The sequence below is a fragment of the Monodon monoceros genome, unplaced genomic scaffold (genome assembly GCF_005190385.1).
Source record: "Monodon monoceros isolate NGI ecotype Baffin Bay Population unplaced genomic scaffold, NGI_Narwhal_1 Super_Scaffold_9, whole genome shotgun sequence".
Taxonomy (NCBI): domain Eukaryota; kingdom Metazoa; phylum Chordata; class Mammalia; order Artiodactyla; family Monodontidae; genus Monodon; species Monodon monoceros.
In genome coordinates, this window is record NW_021703786.1 from 25510594 (window position 1) to 25528474 (window position 17881).

At 57.4% G+C, this 17881-nt stretch overlaps 3 protein-coding genes across 3 annotated transcripts in view; all 3 read left to right on the top strand.

Annotated features, from left to right (window-relative positions):
- Positions 1-597: 597 nt before the first annotated feature.
- On the top strand, positions 598-11447 carry P4HB (prolyl 4-hydroxylase subunit beta). Its single transcript, XM_029211781.1, has 11 exons — positions 598-830; positions 1912-2118; positions 4235-4368; positions 4503-4640; positions 8286-8390; positions 8588-8713; positions 8894-9094; positions 9239-9359; positions 9444-9625; positions 9724-9810; positions 10567-11447. The coding sequence occupies exons 1-11, from the start codon at positions 680-682 to the stop codon at positions 10645-10647; spliced, it is 1533 nt and encodes a 510-aa protein (XP_029067614.1). The 5' UTR covers positions 598-679; the 3' UTR covers positions 10648-11447.
- Positions 11448-16047: 4600 nt separating this feature from the next.
- On the top strand, positions 16048-17353 carry PPP1R27 (protein phosphatase 1 regulatory subunit 27). The gene is made up of 3 exons (XM_029213232.1): positions 16048-16492; positions 16572-16722; positions 17007-17353. The coding sequence occupies exons 1-3, from the start codon at positions 16048-16050 to the stop codon at positions 17128-17130; spliced, it is 720 nt and encodes a 239-aa protein (XP_029069065.1). The 3' UTR covers positions 17131-17353.
- A 421-nt stretch (positions 17354-17774) lies between these two features.
- The window catches only part of MCRIP1 (MAPK regulated corepressor interacting protein 1), an 8577-nt gene continuing 8470 nt past the window's right edge, over positions 17775-17881 (top strand). The window contains exon 1 of the mRNA XM_029211029.1: positions 17775-17806. The gene's annotated coding sequence lies outside the window, so the exon portion shown is untranslated. The remainder of the gene's footprint in view (positions 17807-17881) is intronic.

A 17881-nucleotide genomic window follows, 5' to 3' on the forward strand; every position in this document is an offset into this window, starting at 1 on the left:
CCACCTGGAGCGCCCGAGCCGCCCGCTGAGGCCCCCGGGGCGACGCCCGAACCGGACCCCGCCACTGCAGGGGCCGCACGGGCCTCACGCGCGCCGGAAGCGCGTCAGCTCAGTTTCCAGTCTGCAGAGCTGGGGGGCGGTATCAATTGGGGATACGCGGTCCAGTCAGAAAGCAACACGAGGGGTTTCGGAGGCGCAAGCGCGGCTCCGCCCCTCAGCTGGGGACTCCGCCCCATTGCCACGTTCAACGAAGGATTGCGCGGGGTGCGCTCATGTCTCGGCCAATCAGGAGTCGCAGAGCCCAGGCCCCCGAAGGTAGCAGCCATTCCAGACCCGCTGAAGGTGTAGGAGAAAGCCACCAGTCACAAGGCCAGGGAGAGAAAGTTCTCCGCCAGGAGCCAATGAGAGGCCGGGAAAGAGTGCGAGCGCGAGCTCCTTGGCCAATCCTGGGCGAGGGTGAGGGAGGTGCCCGTAGCGATTCCGAATCCGGGGCCGTGGCCAGTGTGGACGCCCAATGCGAGAGCGGCGGAGGCGGGCCCCGCAACCCACCGGCCAATCGGAGGTGGGCGCGGGCGGGCGCGCGCTCTGCGGCCTGAGTTATAAGGGCGGGGCGGGCAGTGCGCGCTCTTGTGGCCTGCTGTCCTGGCGGCGCCAACAGGATCGCTGAGATCGTTTCGACATGCTACGCCGTGCTCTGCTCTGCCTGGCCCTGGCCGCGCTAGTCCGCGCGGGCGGCGGCGCCCCCGACGAGGAGGACCACGTCCTGGTGCTCCATAAGGGCAACTTCGACGAGGCGCTGGCGGCCCACAAGTACCTGCTGGTGGAGTTCTGTGAGTGCCGCCCGCTCGTCCGTCCGGGCCGGGCCTCGCCGTCACCGCGGCGTGGGGACGGAGTGGGGACAGAGGAGGGGCCAGGGGTGCAGGAGCACCGGGGGGACAGAGGGACGGAGGGGGGCTGGAGGGTGGGGGGGCGCGGGGATTCTGGGCGCCCCGCCCCACCCTCCCTCCCCCGGCCCCGCCAGAGGTGGGTTGGGGGTCTAAAGGGCTGTCAGCTTTCCGGCCACCCCATGGATGCGCTGACTCCTAGCCCCTGGAGAGGCGCATCCTTAAGCGGAAACAGCCTACACACCTGTCAGCGTCCGTGCGCTGCCCATGTCTTGGGGGCATCCCTCCTGCCCAGCTGGACCCTGAGGGTGACCAAGGGCAGACAGCTTGAATGTGCTTTTATGCCTGAGGTCCACATGGCAGGATGTCTTGGATAGCCTAAGTAAAACAGGGTCGACTGTGTAAGCTGCTACAACTACGAAGGACTACGCAGGGTCCAGTCCCCTAATTGCTCGCCTGGACCAGTTCCCAGAAAACACTGCCCCTGCCCACACCACCTTCCACCAGGAACAGCTGTCTTCTGATTAACAGTGTTGCCAACCAGAATCCAAAACCTTTGTGTCCATAAGTGTTTGAGCCCTGACTATTTCAGGGGGAAATCTTAGGCCTAACACAGCTGCTAACCTGCGTTCAGAGAGAGTCTAAAGAGCTCGGGTTAGATGTGAGTCTTGTACTCATGGTTAGTCTCACCGAGTATACGGCTGCGTATATGGCTGCCGTGGCTTTAGCTGCCTAACTTCTTTGGCTCCTAAAGGGAAATTCCAGGGACTCAACTGCCCTGATCGCCTGCAGGTAGTAGGAAGTTACTAATCATTGAAGACAAAGCAGAGTGGGGCTGGTGGTTTGTCATTCATGGCCTCTGTCGGATATTGCCCAAGAGAACCAAGCTATCAGCTCAACCTGTGGGTTCAGAGGGGTTATCTTGGTTCAAAGATAAGGATTTTATGGAGGGAAGTACCAAAGGAGAAGGGAGGGGAGGCAGTGGAGTGGGTCGGTGCTGCCTTCTAGGTCTTGCTTTCTCTCCCAGATGCCCCATGGTGTGGCCACTGCAAGGCTCTGGCCCCGGAGTATGCCAAAGCAGCTGGGAAGCTGAAGGCAGAAGGTTCTGAGATCAGACTGGCCAAGGTGGATGCTACTGAAGAGTCTGACTTGGCCCAGCAGTATGGCGTCCGTGGCTACCCTACCATCAAGTTCTTCAAGAACGGAGACACGGCGTCCCCCAAAGAGTACACAGGTGTGACCGCGGCACGTCTTTTCATTGCCTGCAGTTCTTGAAGATAACAGAGGCGTGGAGGAGAACCCATTCTTGAACCCATTCTAGGTCTAGTTCAGACTCTGAGGGTTGTGTGAGGAACATTCTCTCATTCCTGAACCTCTCAAGTGGAGAGGGTCATCCCAGGGGGGTGGCTAGTAGGCTGAGGCTTGTCCTAAGGTTGACCAGTAAGTGGGGGGAGGCTGAGCAAATGGAGCAACACGTCAGCCTTTGCTGGCTCTCTGGTGTGCCTGCCACCAAGGCGGGAGCAAGGGCCTTTCACAGAGGAGGGGCAAGCGGAGATCCGTGGGTACCGGTCTGGGGCTCGTGCCGGTCGTGGCAGAGCTTGAATCCATGCCCGGCTTCGTCTGCGGCACAGGCCCTCAGTCGCTGCTCGGCCGCCTCCCCTGTGTAGCCTGGTCGGTACCAGTGACAGCGGAGAATCTTTGTCTGTAAAACAGGTTCTGTGGCTTATCTGCTAGAATCCTTTAGAGCAGCCCATCTTGTTAGTTCTGATGTCAGCAGCTCTGGTCTTCTCAGTAGGTTGCTGTTTCATTGCTCCCACTTTTACTTATGTTCACTTTTGGAATGGAAGTGCCTTATGCAGAGTTACCATGGTCCCTGGTCACTAACACTAAGGCTTTGTAGGTGAGACAACTCTTCCTGACTCCACCTGTAACTGATAGCACAGCTTTCACTTATTCTCTGCAGAATGCTTTTTTTTTTAAGCTATTTTTTAAAGATGTATCTTAAGTGTTTTGTTTCTTTTTTGTTTTTTAAAAATATTTATCTATTTGTGGCTGTGTTGGGTCTTCGTTGCTGTGCGCGGGCTTTCTCTAGTTGCAGCAAGCGGGGGCTACTCTTCGTTGCGGTGCACAGGCTTCTCACTGTGATGGCTTCTCTTGTTGCGGAGCACGGGCTCTAGGCACGCAGGCTTTAGTAGTTGTGGCTTGTGGGCTTAGTGGCTCCACGGCATGTGGGATCTTCCCAGACCAGGGATCAAACCCGTGTCGCCTGCATCGGCAGGCAGATTCTTAACCACTGCGCCACCAGGGAAGTCCTAAAGCTTTTTTTTTTTTTTTTTTGCGGTACGCGGGCCGCTCACTGTTGTGGCCTCTCCCGTTGCGGAGCACAGGCTCCGGACGCGCAGGCTCAGCGGCCATGGCTCACGGGCCCAGCCGCTCCGCGGCATGTGGGATCTTCCCGGATCGGGGCACAAACCCGTGTCCCCTGCATCGGCAGGCAGACTCTCAACCACTGCGCCACCAGGGAAGCCCCCTAAAGCTATTTTTAAAAAAATATTTTATTTATCTATTTTGGCTGTGCCGGGTCTTAGTTGCGGCATGCGGGAACCAGTTCCCTGATCTGGGATCGAACTCGGGCCCCCTGCGTTGGGAGCGTGGAGTCTTACCCATTGGACCACCAGGGAAGTCCCTAAGGCAGAGTTCTTTTAAACATGAGATTTGGCAACACTTTCCAGGTTGGACCAGGTAGTTGCACCCTATGAGGGGAAAAAGGGTAACTAGCCTCAGTCTCAGGAGGAGCAGTTTTCTTCCTTTTCGTTTTATCTGCTTGGGTGGCGTGCATGGGCTGATCTCTTCCTCCTGTCAGTCCAGGAGGCATGTGGGGCGAGGACGCCTGACCAACCTTGGCGCATGAGGTGGTAGAGCCCAGCCCGTTTTCGCAGGGGAAAGCTGGCCTTGAGGCTGACTTGCTAACCAGCCCTTTCTTCCAGTCCTGCCACATCTCTGATTAAGGGGAAGCCTAGTGTGAGGCCACTGGGGGAAAGTGCACATGTGTTCAACGAATTTAAATGTCGAGGGAAAGTTACACGATGCACAGGTGTTAGTGGAAAAAATGACTTGTAATCTATCATCCAGAGGTCACCACTGCCTTTTCCTCCTTTAAACACAACCACAGTCTCCCATATACTCAGATGGGAGTAGCCCTGGCATTTGGGCAGGTATGTAGACAAGATGCCTTTTCTGTGGCAAGAGGATGTTTTGCTCTGGTTTTGGCAGAGAGGTCGGATAAGGATGGGCGGGGAGGGTGGGCGCACCCCTGGTTTCAAGTGGACCCTGCATGTGTTTGGGTGCAGCTGGCAGAGAAGCCGACGATATCGTGAACTGGCTGAAGAAGCGCACAGGTCCTGCTGCCAGCACGCTGTCTGATGGGGCTGCCGCGGAGGCCTTGGTGGAGCCCAGCGAGGTGGCAGTCATCGGCTTCTTTAAGGTAGAGGCTTTGGAACTTCATCCCGGGTCTTCCTTCCTCCTGCTGTGGCCTGGGCACCACAGTCTGCCCTGTTGCTGACCAGGGCAGGGGTTCTCAGTGTTGCGGTGGCAGCCACCTCTGTTTCTCCTCTCCAGGACGTGGAGTCGGAGTCTGCCAAGCAGTTCTTACTGGCAGCAGAGGCCACTGATGACATCCCCTTCGGGATCACATCCAACAGTGACATGTTCTCCAAATACCAGCTGGACAAGGACGGGGTTGTCCTCTTTAAGAAGGTGAGTGGCCCTCGGGCAGCGTCCCCCCCCCCCCCCCCCCCCCCGCCCCCCGTGGGTAGTTGCGGTGCTGTGCTGCAGGGCTGGTGTTGCCTTCGAGGACCTTGCCCGGGCGGCGCTGGCTGCTGGACTGAGGCCCACCTGTTATCAGGGCCCATTTTGCAACGTCAGGTTGTAGGAGCCTCTTAAACAGTGGCCTTCAGCCCTTCAGCTGTGGGCCCTTTGTTCCAGCTTCTGTGGTGGCCCCGGTGCAGTGTTCTATGGAAGCCAGGCGGCTTCGGAGTGTTAGCTTGTTAAAGGAAAGCTGTGGTGATACCTGTACCAAAGTTTGGCATTTTAACCACTTTTAAGTATAGGATTCAACGGCATTAATTACATTTGCGATGTTGTGCAGCTGTCACTCCTGTTTGTTTCCACTCTGGAGTATTAGTGGCATGTGTTCCCACCCTGTTGGTAGAGCCTGGCCCCAGGGCTCCCTCGGGCTCCTCCGGGCTCCCCTAGCCCCATGTCTGTCATTACTTCCGTGTGTCTTTTAACCACTCTGCGCTCTTGCTAGGACACAGCTGAGATTGGTGTGTGCATGGCATTACCCGAGTGGGCGATGGGGGTCTCTCTTTTATCTTAGCCAGCAGACAGTGGCTGAGCACCCATGCTCTTGGGACACAGCTGTCCCTGGACTGGGTGCTGAGTGGAGGAGGGAAGGCTGGGGGGGAGGGGCTGGGACTGGAGGCATGTCTTCAGGGGGTGGGGCTGGGCCTTTGACTCCTGTCCTGTTTTGTCCCCAGGGTTAGAAGGTAGTTAGAAGCAGTGTTACAGCAAAGTTGTAAATCGAGTGGTCAGAAAGGACGCAGTGTTTGGGGGGCTGATCCCCCCACTGTGTGTGCACTCCCGGTGGGGCACTGCTGAGCCTCCAGCACCTGGGGGTGGGGAGCATGGGGCGGGGGCAGGCCTCCCAGCTGCACAGGGTTTTGGGGCAGCTTGCTTTCAGCTCTTTCTGAAGCCCCTTTTTCGAAAGAACTCAAGGCATTATATATGCTCTCTTTTCTTAGTAGACATCCTCATGATGTCCCCTAAAGGGAATAGAATTGCTAAATTAGTCGATTGTCTTCCCAAAAGTGCCCAGGAAACTGTAATTAACAGCTGATCAGGAAAAAACCCTGCCGAGTTGGATGGAATTGAGTGGAACAAAGGTCCTGGGCTCACCCTGCAGTTCTGGGTGAGGGACTGGGAGACTCAGGCCTGTAGAGCTTGCAAATCCCCTTTCATCAGCTTGGTCCACACAGTTCTTTTCCATTATCCTTGAGATCTGGAGTGGCATTTGTCACACTGGATCGATGGTTTTGGTGATCATATGTCCTTGAAGGTTAGCACGATTGTTCCTTGTTCGGCAAAGACTGTAGTCACGGTAGCTCATCTGTTCTTGGCCTCAAGTCTTTGGTGTTCACGCAGGCTGGGCACAGCCGACCCCCTCCGGTCTGGTGCCAGTGGGCGGGCATCCCCTCTTGCACTCGTTTGCAAGTCCACACAGTGACTGTGCTGGAACGGCATGGCTTCCTTGGGCAGCTGTGAGGAAGAGCCTGGCAGAGCCCACAGGCTTTGTACCGGGGGTCAGACATCTCCTCAGATGAGAGGAAGAAGATGCAGACTCCTGCCCGGCCTGTGGTCCCCATTCTCTGCCGTTACTTGTTCCCCTTCCTTCAGGCTGTTTGCCTAGTTCCTCAGAGTTAGCTGGGTCTTCCAGTGGGCAGCCTCGAGAGTGGGATGGGGCTCCCAGGAACGGCCAGCTGCCACTTGAGAGAGAGGATGGCGAGGGTGGGGCTCCAGCAGAACTTGAGCCCGAGATTCCCAGCTTGGGTCCCAGGTCAGCTGGGTTCCAGGTCGTTGGAACTTGGACCACTGGTTTGAGAGCTGACCATCCTGTGTCTTTGGTTGGTGTTTACTTTGTTTTTCTTTTTCATCTTTGAAGCTGAGGGCTTAAGAGTGGGTGTGGGGCCTTTTTGTGACATTCTCATTGTGGTCTGGAGGGGTGGCCTTTGCCCAGGACCCCAGGCCTCCTGCAGCTGGCTGTTTGGTTTTTACCAAAGCAGACACCGAACATAGTGTAACATGGCAATATTACCTCAAAGACTGCGTCCCAACAGAGGCACGGCAGTTTTGGAGGAGTGGAGATGGCGGCCTATTTGCCTCTAATGGGGGCTCCATTTTATGCCTGATGGTGCCCAGCCATGGCCAGGCCAGCCTCTCGCCTCCATTTCCTTCCTATTTCTCTGCACCTTCCCTTTGCGGGTGTGGGGAAGGCAGAGCAGGCTTCAGCTCCCTGCTCCTGGCCCTCCGTGTGGTCCTACTTAGCAGCACGTGTTGTGATCAAGCCATGTGTCAGGCCCTACATAAGTGCAGTGGGAGTGGGAAGTGGCCACCTGCTTTTCTGGAAGTTACTTTAGGAAAACACAGAGGGAAATGACCCGGAAAGGAAGGTGAGTGGTTTTTCTCTCCAAGTCCCATTTGAGTTCACAGGGGTGATGGGAGGCTCACTGACCTGCTGGACAGGCCAAGGCACAGCTCAGCCTTCCTCACAAGGAGCTGTGTCTGCCATCCCCATCCAGAGCAGGGCCGCATCTCGCGGCTCTGCGGCGGCAGCCCTCGCCCTTCGTGGCCTCAGGACTTTGAAACTCTTGACAGGTTACTGGAGTTCCCAGAGCTTTTGTGTGTGTGGATTACACCTATCCATTTTTATTGTGTTAGAAGTGTTAGAAGTTAGAACTGAGAAATTAAAAAAAAACAAATAACTTGTTCATTTTGAAGTAACAGTAATAAATGTTAACATGTTATCAAAAATGACATTTTGAAAAAAAAAAAAAAAAAATGACATTTTGGGGGAATTCCCTGGCGGTCTAGTGGTTAGGAATCCGCGCTTTCACTGCAGAGGGCCTGAGTTCAATCTCTGGTTGGGGAACTAAGATCCCACAAGCTAGATGGTGCAGCCAAAAAAAAGATATTTTTTGTGAAAATTAATTTTTCCCAAACAACATCTTAGGGGTAAGAGTGGTATTTTAGATTTCTGCTGGTCTCTAATGTCTGCCCAAACAGAAGACAGCTGGGTTCTCCTGTTTGCCTTTAGTCTGACATAATGTCACACCGTACTGCACACTCCGGGGGGAAAGGGTGACAAGGCACCTGCCGTCTGAGCATGATTGTGAAAATCACTCTGACCTTGCATCCACCCTGGGAGGGCCTTGGACCCACAGGGGTGAGGCCCGCACTTGGAGAGCTGCAGTTTTAGGGACTTGGCAATGAGGAAGTCCTCTGGCACCCAGGACGTGGGGTTCTCGTGGCTTGTCAGGAACATGTCGGGGCAGGGTCTGGGTCAGCTGCTGCCATCCTGGCACGTGGGAGGCTGCCTGCCAGTGTTTGTGGGGAGCCTGCGTGCGCTCCTAGTGACCTCACTGTTGCCTGGTTGCCCAGAGGATATGTCCCTGCAGCCGTCACCTGGTTTTGCTTTGGACGGAGGCACGTGGGTCCTGCCCCCAGCTGTGCTCAAAACCCAGACAGGAAAATGCTGCAGACTGCGTTCCTGGCCAAGTCGGGCCAGCCGGGGCAATAGGGGACTTTGTGGAGAGCCTCGGCATCCACACCTTTCTCTCTCCACAGTTTGATGAAGGCCGGAACAACTTTGAGGGGGAGGTCACCAAGGAGAAACTTCTGGACTTCATCAAGCACAACCAGTTACCCCTGGTCATCGAGTTCACTGAGCAGGTGTGGCTCTGTGCTGCTGGTCCTGTCCCTGGTGGGGGGAGGTTTTGGGAGGTCATGATGTTCGGTCGTGGGGACCCCCACTTGCAGAGCCCCTGCTGTTGTCCAGGCTTGTGGTGGCATTGGGGCCATTGAGAGAATAGCCTGTGTCAACAGTTTGGTTTGTGACTCAGACCAAGTAACTTGCGTTTCTAACACAGACAGCCCCGAAGATCTTCGGAGGGGAAATCAAGACACACATCCTGCTGTTCCTGCCGAAGAGCGTGTCTGACTACGAGGGAAAACTGAGCAACTTCAAAAAAGCTGCCGAGAGCTTCAAGGGCAAGGTGAGCACTCCCGGTGGCCTGCGGGCGGCTCGGCCCCAGGTTGAAGGCTGGTCCAGAGTGTTCTTCCTGCCTCAGGACAGCCTGTTTAGTCTCGGGGTCCCAGCTGTTGGGAGTGGGCAGCAGGGAGGCAGAGGGAGCCCTTGTCCTACAGTGCCGTCAACGTGCCTTTTCTCCCCCAAGATCCTGTTTATCTTCATCGACAGCGACCATGCCGACAACCAGCGCATCCTGGAGTTCTTCGGCCTGAAGAAGGAGGAGTGCCCGGCCGTACGCCTCATCACGCTGGAGGAGGAGATGACCAAGTACAAGCCAGAGTCGGACGAGCTGACGGCAGAGAAGATCACCGAGTTCTGCCACCGCTTCTTGGAGGGCAAGATCAAGGTACAGGCCACGTCTGGGGGTGGGCTGGGGGTACTGCTGAGGATCCTGGTGGCGCACCTCCTCCTGAGGCTCTGGAAGCAGCTAGGCAGCGGAGGGGTCCCTGGGTGACCGTGCATGCCTGACCCTGCTCTACCTGCCCTCTAGCCGCACCTGATGAGCCAGGAGCTGCCTGATGACTGGGACAAGCAGCCTGTCAAAGTGCTCGTCGGGAAGAACTTCGAAGAGGTCGCTTTTGATGAGAAAAAGAACGTCTTTGTGGAGTTCTGTAAGTGAGGCCCTCCAGCTCCTCAGGGCTCGGTGGGGCAGGGTACTTTCCGGCCGAGCAAGACTCAGAACGGCTCTCTTTCAGACGCCCCGTGGTGCGGTCACTGCAAGCAGCTGGCCCCCATCTGGGATAAGCTGGGAGAGACGTATAAGGACCACGAGAACGTCGTCATTGCCAAGATGGACTCCACAGCCAATGAGGTGGAGGCGGTGAAAGTGCACAGCTTCCCCACGCTCAAGTTCTTCCCCGCCAGCGCCGACAGGATGGTGCGCCCGCCATCGAGGGCTGGGTGGGAAGGGTGTGCAGGGGCGGTGGGGGGCTGTCAGGTAGGACCGCTTCCCGCATCTCATTCCCCTCCGCACAGGTCATCGACTACAATGGGGAGCGGACACTGGACGGTTTTAAGAAGTTCCTGGAGAGCGGCGGCCAGGACGGAGCCGGGGATGATGATGTAGGTGGTCACCGGACCCCGCGGCCCATGGGACATGCTTTCTCAGTGCTGCCGGGTAGCACTACACAGGGGTGTTGTGAGGGTTTTTAGGTGCCAGTGTTTGCTCAGGAATCTTCTCAGGCTCGTCTGGTACGTTCCCTGTCGAGCTGAGGTGCTCTGCTGGGTGTGAGCTCAGGCCTGTCCACATCAGCGAGGGTCACCTGGGGGTAGTGGAAGGGACGTCAGAAGTGCCAGGCCAGGAGGGTGTGGCAGGGTGGGCGTGGTGAAGGGAATGGTCAGCTGAGGCCGCAGGGCCCGCCCAGAAGCGGAAGCGCGGGGATGTGGGACCAGGGGGCAGACCTGCTGGGGGGCGGGGGCAGGTGAGGAGCGCCAGGGCCGTTTGTGCCGCTGTGGTTCATGGGCTGCCACTGGCCTCTCAGACTCCAGGGCTGCAGGGGTGGATGTTACACACCAGCAGTTCCCTGCTTGGTCTTCACGCTGGGGCAGCCCCTGCGCTCACCTGCTGGATGGCGTGGGCTGGGCTGCCACAGCACCAGCTCTGCTTCCACCCTGTCTTGTGGGCAGAAGTCCCCGTGCCTCACTCTCCTCGGGAAGCGCACCCCACATATACGCACATCTGCTCACAGAGACCAAAGTTGGCTGCTTGTGTCCGAGCGGCCAGCTGGTCCCTGGCGTACTTGGCATGGATGTGGGGGCCTCAGCATGCCAGCTTGGCCTGGACCTCTCATTTCCCTTCCTTTTCATCCTCCGTCCCAGGATCTAGAAGACCTCGAAGAAGCAGAAGAGCCTGATCTGGAGGAAGACGATGATCAAAAAGCTGTGAAAGATGAACTGTAACACAGAAACCAGACCTGGGCACCCAAACCCGGCACCTCCCAGTGGGCTGCACAGCCTCCGGACGCCCACAGACCCTCCCGGTGAGGGAGCGTCGATCGGAAATGCAGGGAACTTTTTTGAAGCCACACTTCACTCTAACACACGTGTAGATCTAAACCCGTCTTCCTTTGCTTTTCAACTTTTGGAGAGGGGTTTATTTCCAGGCCAGCCCAGCCCATCTTGGCGGGCCTTTTTTAAAATTGTGATGTACTTTTTTGTACATGGTTCTGTCCAGAGTGCCCGCTAAAATGTTTCGGAATCTCACGCTGGCAATGTCTCATTCCTGTTAGGTTTATACTATCGCTTAAAAAAAATTCCATCTGTGGGATTTTTAGATGTTTTTGGAAGTCAGGGTGTCTGTTCCACCTTGGCCAGGCCTCCCTGGGACTCCTGTCCCCTGTGTGGGGCGGGACCAGGCCGGTCTGGACAGGTCCCTCACCTCATGCGGTGTTGCCATGGTGGAGCGTGGCTCCTGCATCGTTTGGTTAAATGGTGACTTCAGGTTTCTGTCACAGGGGCCCCCCATGACTGGAGGGTGCAGCTGCAGCCCCCTCCTTCCCCAAGCCAGGGTCCTCGTTGCTCTGTGACATCCAGGGTGGCCTGAGGCCTGCACCAGGCAGAACCAGGACCCTCCGTTCCCAGGCTGGGAGACGGCCAAGGATGCTTGCTTGAGCCGAATCACATGTTGACAGTTCTTCAGGCATTTCTACCACAATATTGGAATTGGACACATTGGCCAAATAAAGTTGAAATTTTCTGCCTGTTGTTGCCTCTGCCTTACAACCTCCAGGCACGGGGAGTGGGGCTGGAATTCCAAGTTTCTCGGGAGAGGAGGTGGGCTTGGTGGGGGCCGCTCTTGTTGAGACATCTCTTTCTTGGAACGCAGCAGAGACGCAGAAGCGTGCACAAATCCTGTGGGCACAGTGTGCGGAGCTGTCACCATCATGACGGGGTGAGGGGTGCCTCTCGGCCCTGTTCCTGTGCCGTCAGGCTGGTTTACCCGTGACGCAGTTCGGCAGCTTTACCCGCCGTGGGCGTCCAGTGGTCACAACATGGATTCTCCCCATGTGCCATGTCAGGACATGATGGTCAGGGACGCGTGGCTCTAACCTTAACCCTCGGGTGGGGAGTGGCCCCTCCCCACCGCTGCCTGGAACCACTGCAGCTTCTGATGAGAAATCGGGCGTTCAGACTCAAGAATGCTGTGCTCATCACCAAACCTTCATGTAAAAAAGAATCTGGAGTTAAGGTCGCAAATCTCTAGTTTTTCAAATGTCATTTGACTTCTAGAACCTCTGCTTACTCATAGTTTACATAGGGAAGAGTATCTCGATTGATTTTTTTTCCCCACAAACTCAAAAGTTGCCATCCTGGCTGCAGTGTTGGGCTGATGGCACCTGAGCCTGGATTGGTGACACCTCTTGGGCCTTGGGGAGAGCTCTGAGTGGGAGACCCACAGGGGGCCAGCCGGGCTCAGGTGGGTGTCTGTCCCCCGGCCAGAACAGCCCTGCCCAGCCCGGGGCTTCCCGTCTGTTGCTCTGTGCGCACATCTGTAGCCACGGGTAGGACAGCAGGGCTGTTGATGACGTTATTGGAGGGAACAGGTGGAGATCCAGTCCACTTAGGGAGGTCAAGGACAGACCAAATGTGGCTAGGTCTCCGAGGAGCCCGGCCTGTCGCTCCCTGTGCTCCAGCGGTCCCTCCAACTTGCTGCCTGGAGTAGGAAGTGTGCATGCATTTCCTGATTCCCAGCCCCCACTTCTGATGCTGCTGGGACCTTGGAGGTGGCAGGGGCAGGTCCAGCAGACGTGACCATGAGACTTGCTGTGAACGTGTTTCCCTTTGTGGTCTCGGCCCATGGGGAGGTGGGTGTGTCATGTCCCCCATGACCACAGCTACGCTCCAGCTAGAGGCCCAGGTGTCTGCTCTTGCCCTCACAAACCCCAGGACTGCTCCTGCCTTTCACCTGGGCGTGTGGTACACAGCTGGTGTCCAGGGAGAACCTGGTGTTGGCACCCTTGGCAGCACCAACCAAGCCCCGGCTTGTCCACATGCTCTGGCATCCAGGTACCGCTCCCCAGCTCAGCCCATGGCCGGACTCCCTTCCCTGGTTCTCAGGTGGTGTGTGCTAGGGCTGCTCCAGGGTCTGTGTGTGTTGTGCCTCAGCTGTGCTGACACAGAGAGATGTGTATCCGTGAAAGAGTGAGCTCGGGCACTTGGAGCTTCTGTGGGAGATCGCTGGGGAGGTGTCAGCTCTGCCCTCCTAAACGTGAGCGGGTTCCCCAGGGTTATGCGTGTGGTTTCCAGAGGAGGGAACCCAGGGTGGGCTGAGAGCAGGGCTGTCAGGAGTCACAGCTGCAAGGGGTGGGCTATGCCCCGTGACAGGCGTGGGTGACCCTGCAGATCAGCTGTGTGGAGCCTGGCCCTCCGCATAGAAAGCTCGGGGCCAGGCGTCGCGGCCCGGAACAGGGCCGTCGTGTGCTCCTGGGAGGGGAGCGAGTCACCGATGCCTTTTACCCCTTTTGCCCATGCAGCTGATTAGCACATTCCTGGCTCTGGGTTTGCTGGGACGTGGTGGCTGGAGTCCCAAACCCCGCAACGCTGGTGGATTAGCGAAGTAACTTTGCAAGCTATGGGGTAGGCAGTCAAGGCTTAACAGCCTGGGGTGTCCCAATCTCTCTCTTCCTCTGTCCAGCTGGTAGGAAGCTATTGGCCTGGAACTAAAAAGCAACTGCTGGGCCTGTGTACTGGACCCCTGAGGTCTGGCTTCTGCACCTGCCAGGAGGCAGCTGAGTGGGCCCTGCATAGACTCCCCTCCAGGCCCCTGGCTTGTTTTCTGCTAGACGCAAAGCTTTGCTAGTTGAGTTTCCTTGGACTTTTCAAAGTAAGAGTTTTGCCCTGAATGTTTCACTTGCTTTAGTTCTCCAGAAGGCAGAACCTTAAAGTTGTGCAAACCAGGTCACTTGAGAAGTTCACACGGGCAGAGGCTCAGGGGCAAAGCTGTGTAAATACAGGTTTGGTGCTGGTGTGGTTATGTGAAGCGCAGGTTAGACTGCTCATGGCTGGCTTCTGCCGAAAGGCTTCTGAGTGAGTTGCTGTAGGCCATGTCCATGGCTTTGAGGACGTGCTGCCCGTGTCCTGAACAGAATGACTTTCAGACATCTGTCCCTTCTTGGATCCAAATATCCAAACGGAAACCCCAAAGCCGAGATCCTGAGCTCTCTCAGCTTGCCTCTAGCAGGATAGAGCGGGAGGGTCGCTCTTGGGGTCGCCAATAGACCCACCCTGATGGTTTGCCCTGCCTGGCCTAAGGCCTGTCACTGGTGGGAAAAACCATGCTGTTGGTGGCAGCTTCATCGGAGTTCTTTCATTTGATCCTCTGAGCAGGGCAGGCAGACAGAACTTTCCACAACATCAGAAAAGGCAATCTTCACATCAAAGGAAAGTTCTGTCTCTGTGTACAGCATAGGACTTTGTCTCTGGGCTTCATGTAAACAAGCCGGAAGAAACTGTACCCAGTTCCTCCCAAGTAACCAAGAGTTAGGGCCACCCAGCATCATACTCTGAACCTGAAATGCAGGAACACTGGGAACCACCCCTCCCTCCAGGCCCCTGCAGGGCCTGAGTCAGGTGGAGTTTCCCATGTAACATTAGTGGCAACAAGGCAGGCAGAGAAACCCTGTCAGGGCAGGGAGCCCACCGTGGGCAGTGGCCTATCCTCAGCAGCATTTGGCCCAAGGCTTTGCACCTCAGGTGCTGATGCGTTTGTTGATTTGATTTTGTTGGATCAAGATCAGCCTGGTGATGCAAGGACTTCCGGTGCCCAAGTCCCTGCCCCCCATACAGAGCGCTGACTATCCGTGGTTCTGTCAGCATCCAGGCCTTCAGTGACTGCCCGGAGGATCTTGCCAACGTTAGGGGCTGAACCGCACCCCCCTCAATATTCATGTTTTGAAGTGTTAACCCCCAATACCCCAGCGTGTGACCTTATTTGGAAGTGGAGTTGTTGCAGATATAATTGCTTAAGATGAGGTCATACTAGAGTAGCGTGGGCCCTAATCCAATGGCTGATCTCCTTATGAAAAGGGGAAATTTGGACACAGACACCTACTCAGGGACAGCACCATGTGAACACGAAGGTGGAGATGGGTGATACGTCTACAGGCCAGTGAACGTCAAGGACTTGCCACCAGAAGCCAGGAGATGGGCCTGGAGCAGATTCTCCCTGGGAAGGAAACAGCCCTGCCGGCAGCTTGATCTTGATCTCCAGAACTGTCATTTGAGACCCCCAGTCTGGTACTTCATTACAGCAGCCCTGGAAGAGCAATACGGCCAGCTTCAGATGCTGCGGGGACTGTGTGGACCCCACAGGCCCAGCTCTGCTCCCAGGGCGTGTCCCCTGTGCGCGTCCATCCATTGGCTCTTGTCTCGCACTGAAGCCTGAGCCCCACCTCGGTGGCCCTGCTGGTGTAGCTAAGGTGGCCCTGCTGGTGTAGCTAAGAACCCTAAGGGCTTCTGGAATCTCATTTCTGCCCTGTTGCCCTCCCAAGAGAAAACTGCAAAAGTCAGTCCGTAGTTTCGGACTTTGGCCGCCGCACTGAAGACAGCCAGTGCTGGCCCAGCCTGCTGGGATATCTCACAATTCCGCTGCTTGTACTCCTACAGGTAAGTATGCTCTAGGTCAGGTGCAGAGGGCACACACCGCCCAGGATGTGACAGCTATGGCGTCACGGTCCTTGGGTAGCAGACTAGATACCATGTTGAGTGTGAGCACCTGTGTTCTTGGCATGAAGCAGCAGGAGCCTGGAACCAGGAGGAATATAGGGGAATGGGAAGGAGGGGAATGAGGACCTGGGTGCGGAGGGGGCTGGGGGGGGCGTCCCAAAGTAAGGTCGGATGGGTTGAGTGGGAGCTGAGGCATTTAGATTCTAATCTGGGAGATTTCCAAGCAGGGCAGTGCCACTGAAGCCCACGTTTTGGGAAAACTGCCCTGAGAGTGATACGAGCCATGATGGAAGGTGATAAGTGACAGGGAGATGAGTAGGCATGGGCCACCTTCTCCACAGCAGGACCCTGTCCTGTGCTTCCTCAGGTGTGGGTGGCCCCCTTGCCTTCCCAGGAGTCAGAGGCAGCTGTGCTCACCACACATCATGCCCTTCTCCCCAAGTTCCCGGGACTGTAGGAGACCCTGACCTTGGTACCTGTTTGCCTTCCTTATGGGCCCTGCCCTTCTAGCGCCTCTCCTGCCCTCTGTCAGGCACCTTCGAGGTCCAGCTGAGGGGCAGGGAGCAGTGGCCAGGAAGGATCTGACCCCTTTGGCCAGGAACAGTGACAGGTGGGTTGAAAGATGAACCACTAAACATGATCCTGAGGGCACGGCTGGAGCGGCTCAGTTTCAGCCCCTCGGGTGTAAGCATGACTGCGCAGCTTTATATAGCTCTGCGGGCCCTATATAAGCAGGAGGCGCCCTGGCCAGCGGGAGCACGGAGAGCACCGAGGTGGCTGTGCTGGAGATCAGCATCAGCCGGAAGAGCCTGCACGCCACTCTGGTCTGGGCACCTTCCTCCCCCAAGCAGTAGGGTCCCCACAGGGGTGGCCCACACCATAGCTGCCAGGATGCCCAGCAGAACAGTCCGCTATGCCCGCTACAGCCCGAGGCAGCGGCGCCGGAGGCTACTGGCTGATCGCAGTGTGCGCTTCCCTAACGACGTCCTGTTCTTGGACCACATCCGCCAGGGTGACCTGGAGCAGGTGGGACGCTTCATCCGGGCTCGGAAAGTCTCCCTGGACACCATCCACCCCTCAGGTGAGTGCCTGTGGGGCCAGTGAGGGTCTGTGGGGCGGCAGGGGAAGGCCTGAGCCTTGACCCCTCCTGTCCTGTTCAGGTCTGGCTGCCCTTCACGAAGCAGTGCTTTCTGGAAACCTGGAGTGCGTGAAGCTGCTAGTCAAATACGGGGCGGACATTCATCAGCGAGATGAGACAGGCTGGACACCCCTGCACATCGCTTGCAGCGATGGGTACCCTGACATAGCCAGGTGAGAGGGTGGCCTCCAGGATGTGGTCCCCCAAAAGGTGGCCCTGCTGGTGTAGCTAAGAACCCTAAGGGCTTCTGGAATCTCATTTCTGCCCTGTTGCCCTCCCAAGAGAAAACTGCAAAAGTCAGCCGTAGTTTCCAAAGGGTCTGGTTTCTTCCTCCTCACCTCACCTGGAAAAATAAAAAACAGGTGGACCTCAGAACCCCAGCCTGCTACCCTGGGGCAGGGGTGAGCATCCTGCAGGCCACCTCCCTTCCTCAACCAGGGATGCCCTTTGCACCCAGGTACCTCATTTCCCTGGGGGCAGACAGAGAAGCAGCCAACGACGATGGTGATCTGCCCTCGGACCTCATTGACCCTGACTTCAAGGACTTGGTGGAGTTATTCAAAGGGACTAAGATGGACTGAGCCCAGCCCCGCCCTCCTAGGGCTCTAGCCTTCCCTGGAGACGTCAGGTGCCCACCTCCCCCAAGTGCCAGGAGTGCCCCACCAGCCGGGCTGGGGGCCGCCCAGGCTGGCCAGGACCCCATACTTGGGCACAACCCTCGCCCCCCGACCCCGGCCTGGCTTTTCCTCCAGGTGAATTTTTTATTGCGACACTTTCTACTTTTTCAATAAACCTGATTCCCAAGTCCGTGGTGATGGCCTGATTACTGGGGACCGGCCCGTCCCAGTCCTTCGGCTCCGGCTGCTCCGGTGGTCAGCGGACCCCGCCCTCCACTCTGGTCTAGGGGTCCGGCAGTGCCGGAGCAAGGAGCCAGAGCCCCGCGGCTCCCGACCGCCAGTCCCTGCAATTCGTCGACCCCGCTGCCCCCCGGCCCTGTCCCAGGACCCCGACCCCGCCGGCCCGGACCCCCCAGAACCCCACTGCCTCGAGAGCCCGTCCGCGCCATCCCCCGTCCCCCGCGGCCGCCAACTCCACAAACCCCACGGACACCAGACCCTCAGCCCCAGCCTCAGTCTCCGCCCCTACCCTGCGCGCCGGCGGTCACGTGGCCGGCGCCCTCGCGCGTGCGCGTGCGCGGAGGTGCGCGTCACTTCCGGCCGGGCCCCTGGCAGCTGTAGCGGCGGCCGAGAGGGCGAGGTGAGGCGGTGGCGGCGGGGGCGGGGGCGACGGCGGGGGCGGGGGCGGGGCGGGCGCGGCCGGGACCCGCCCTGG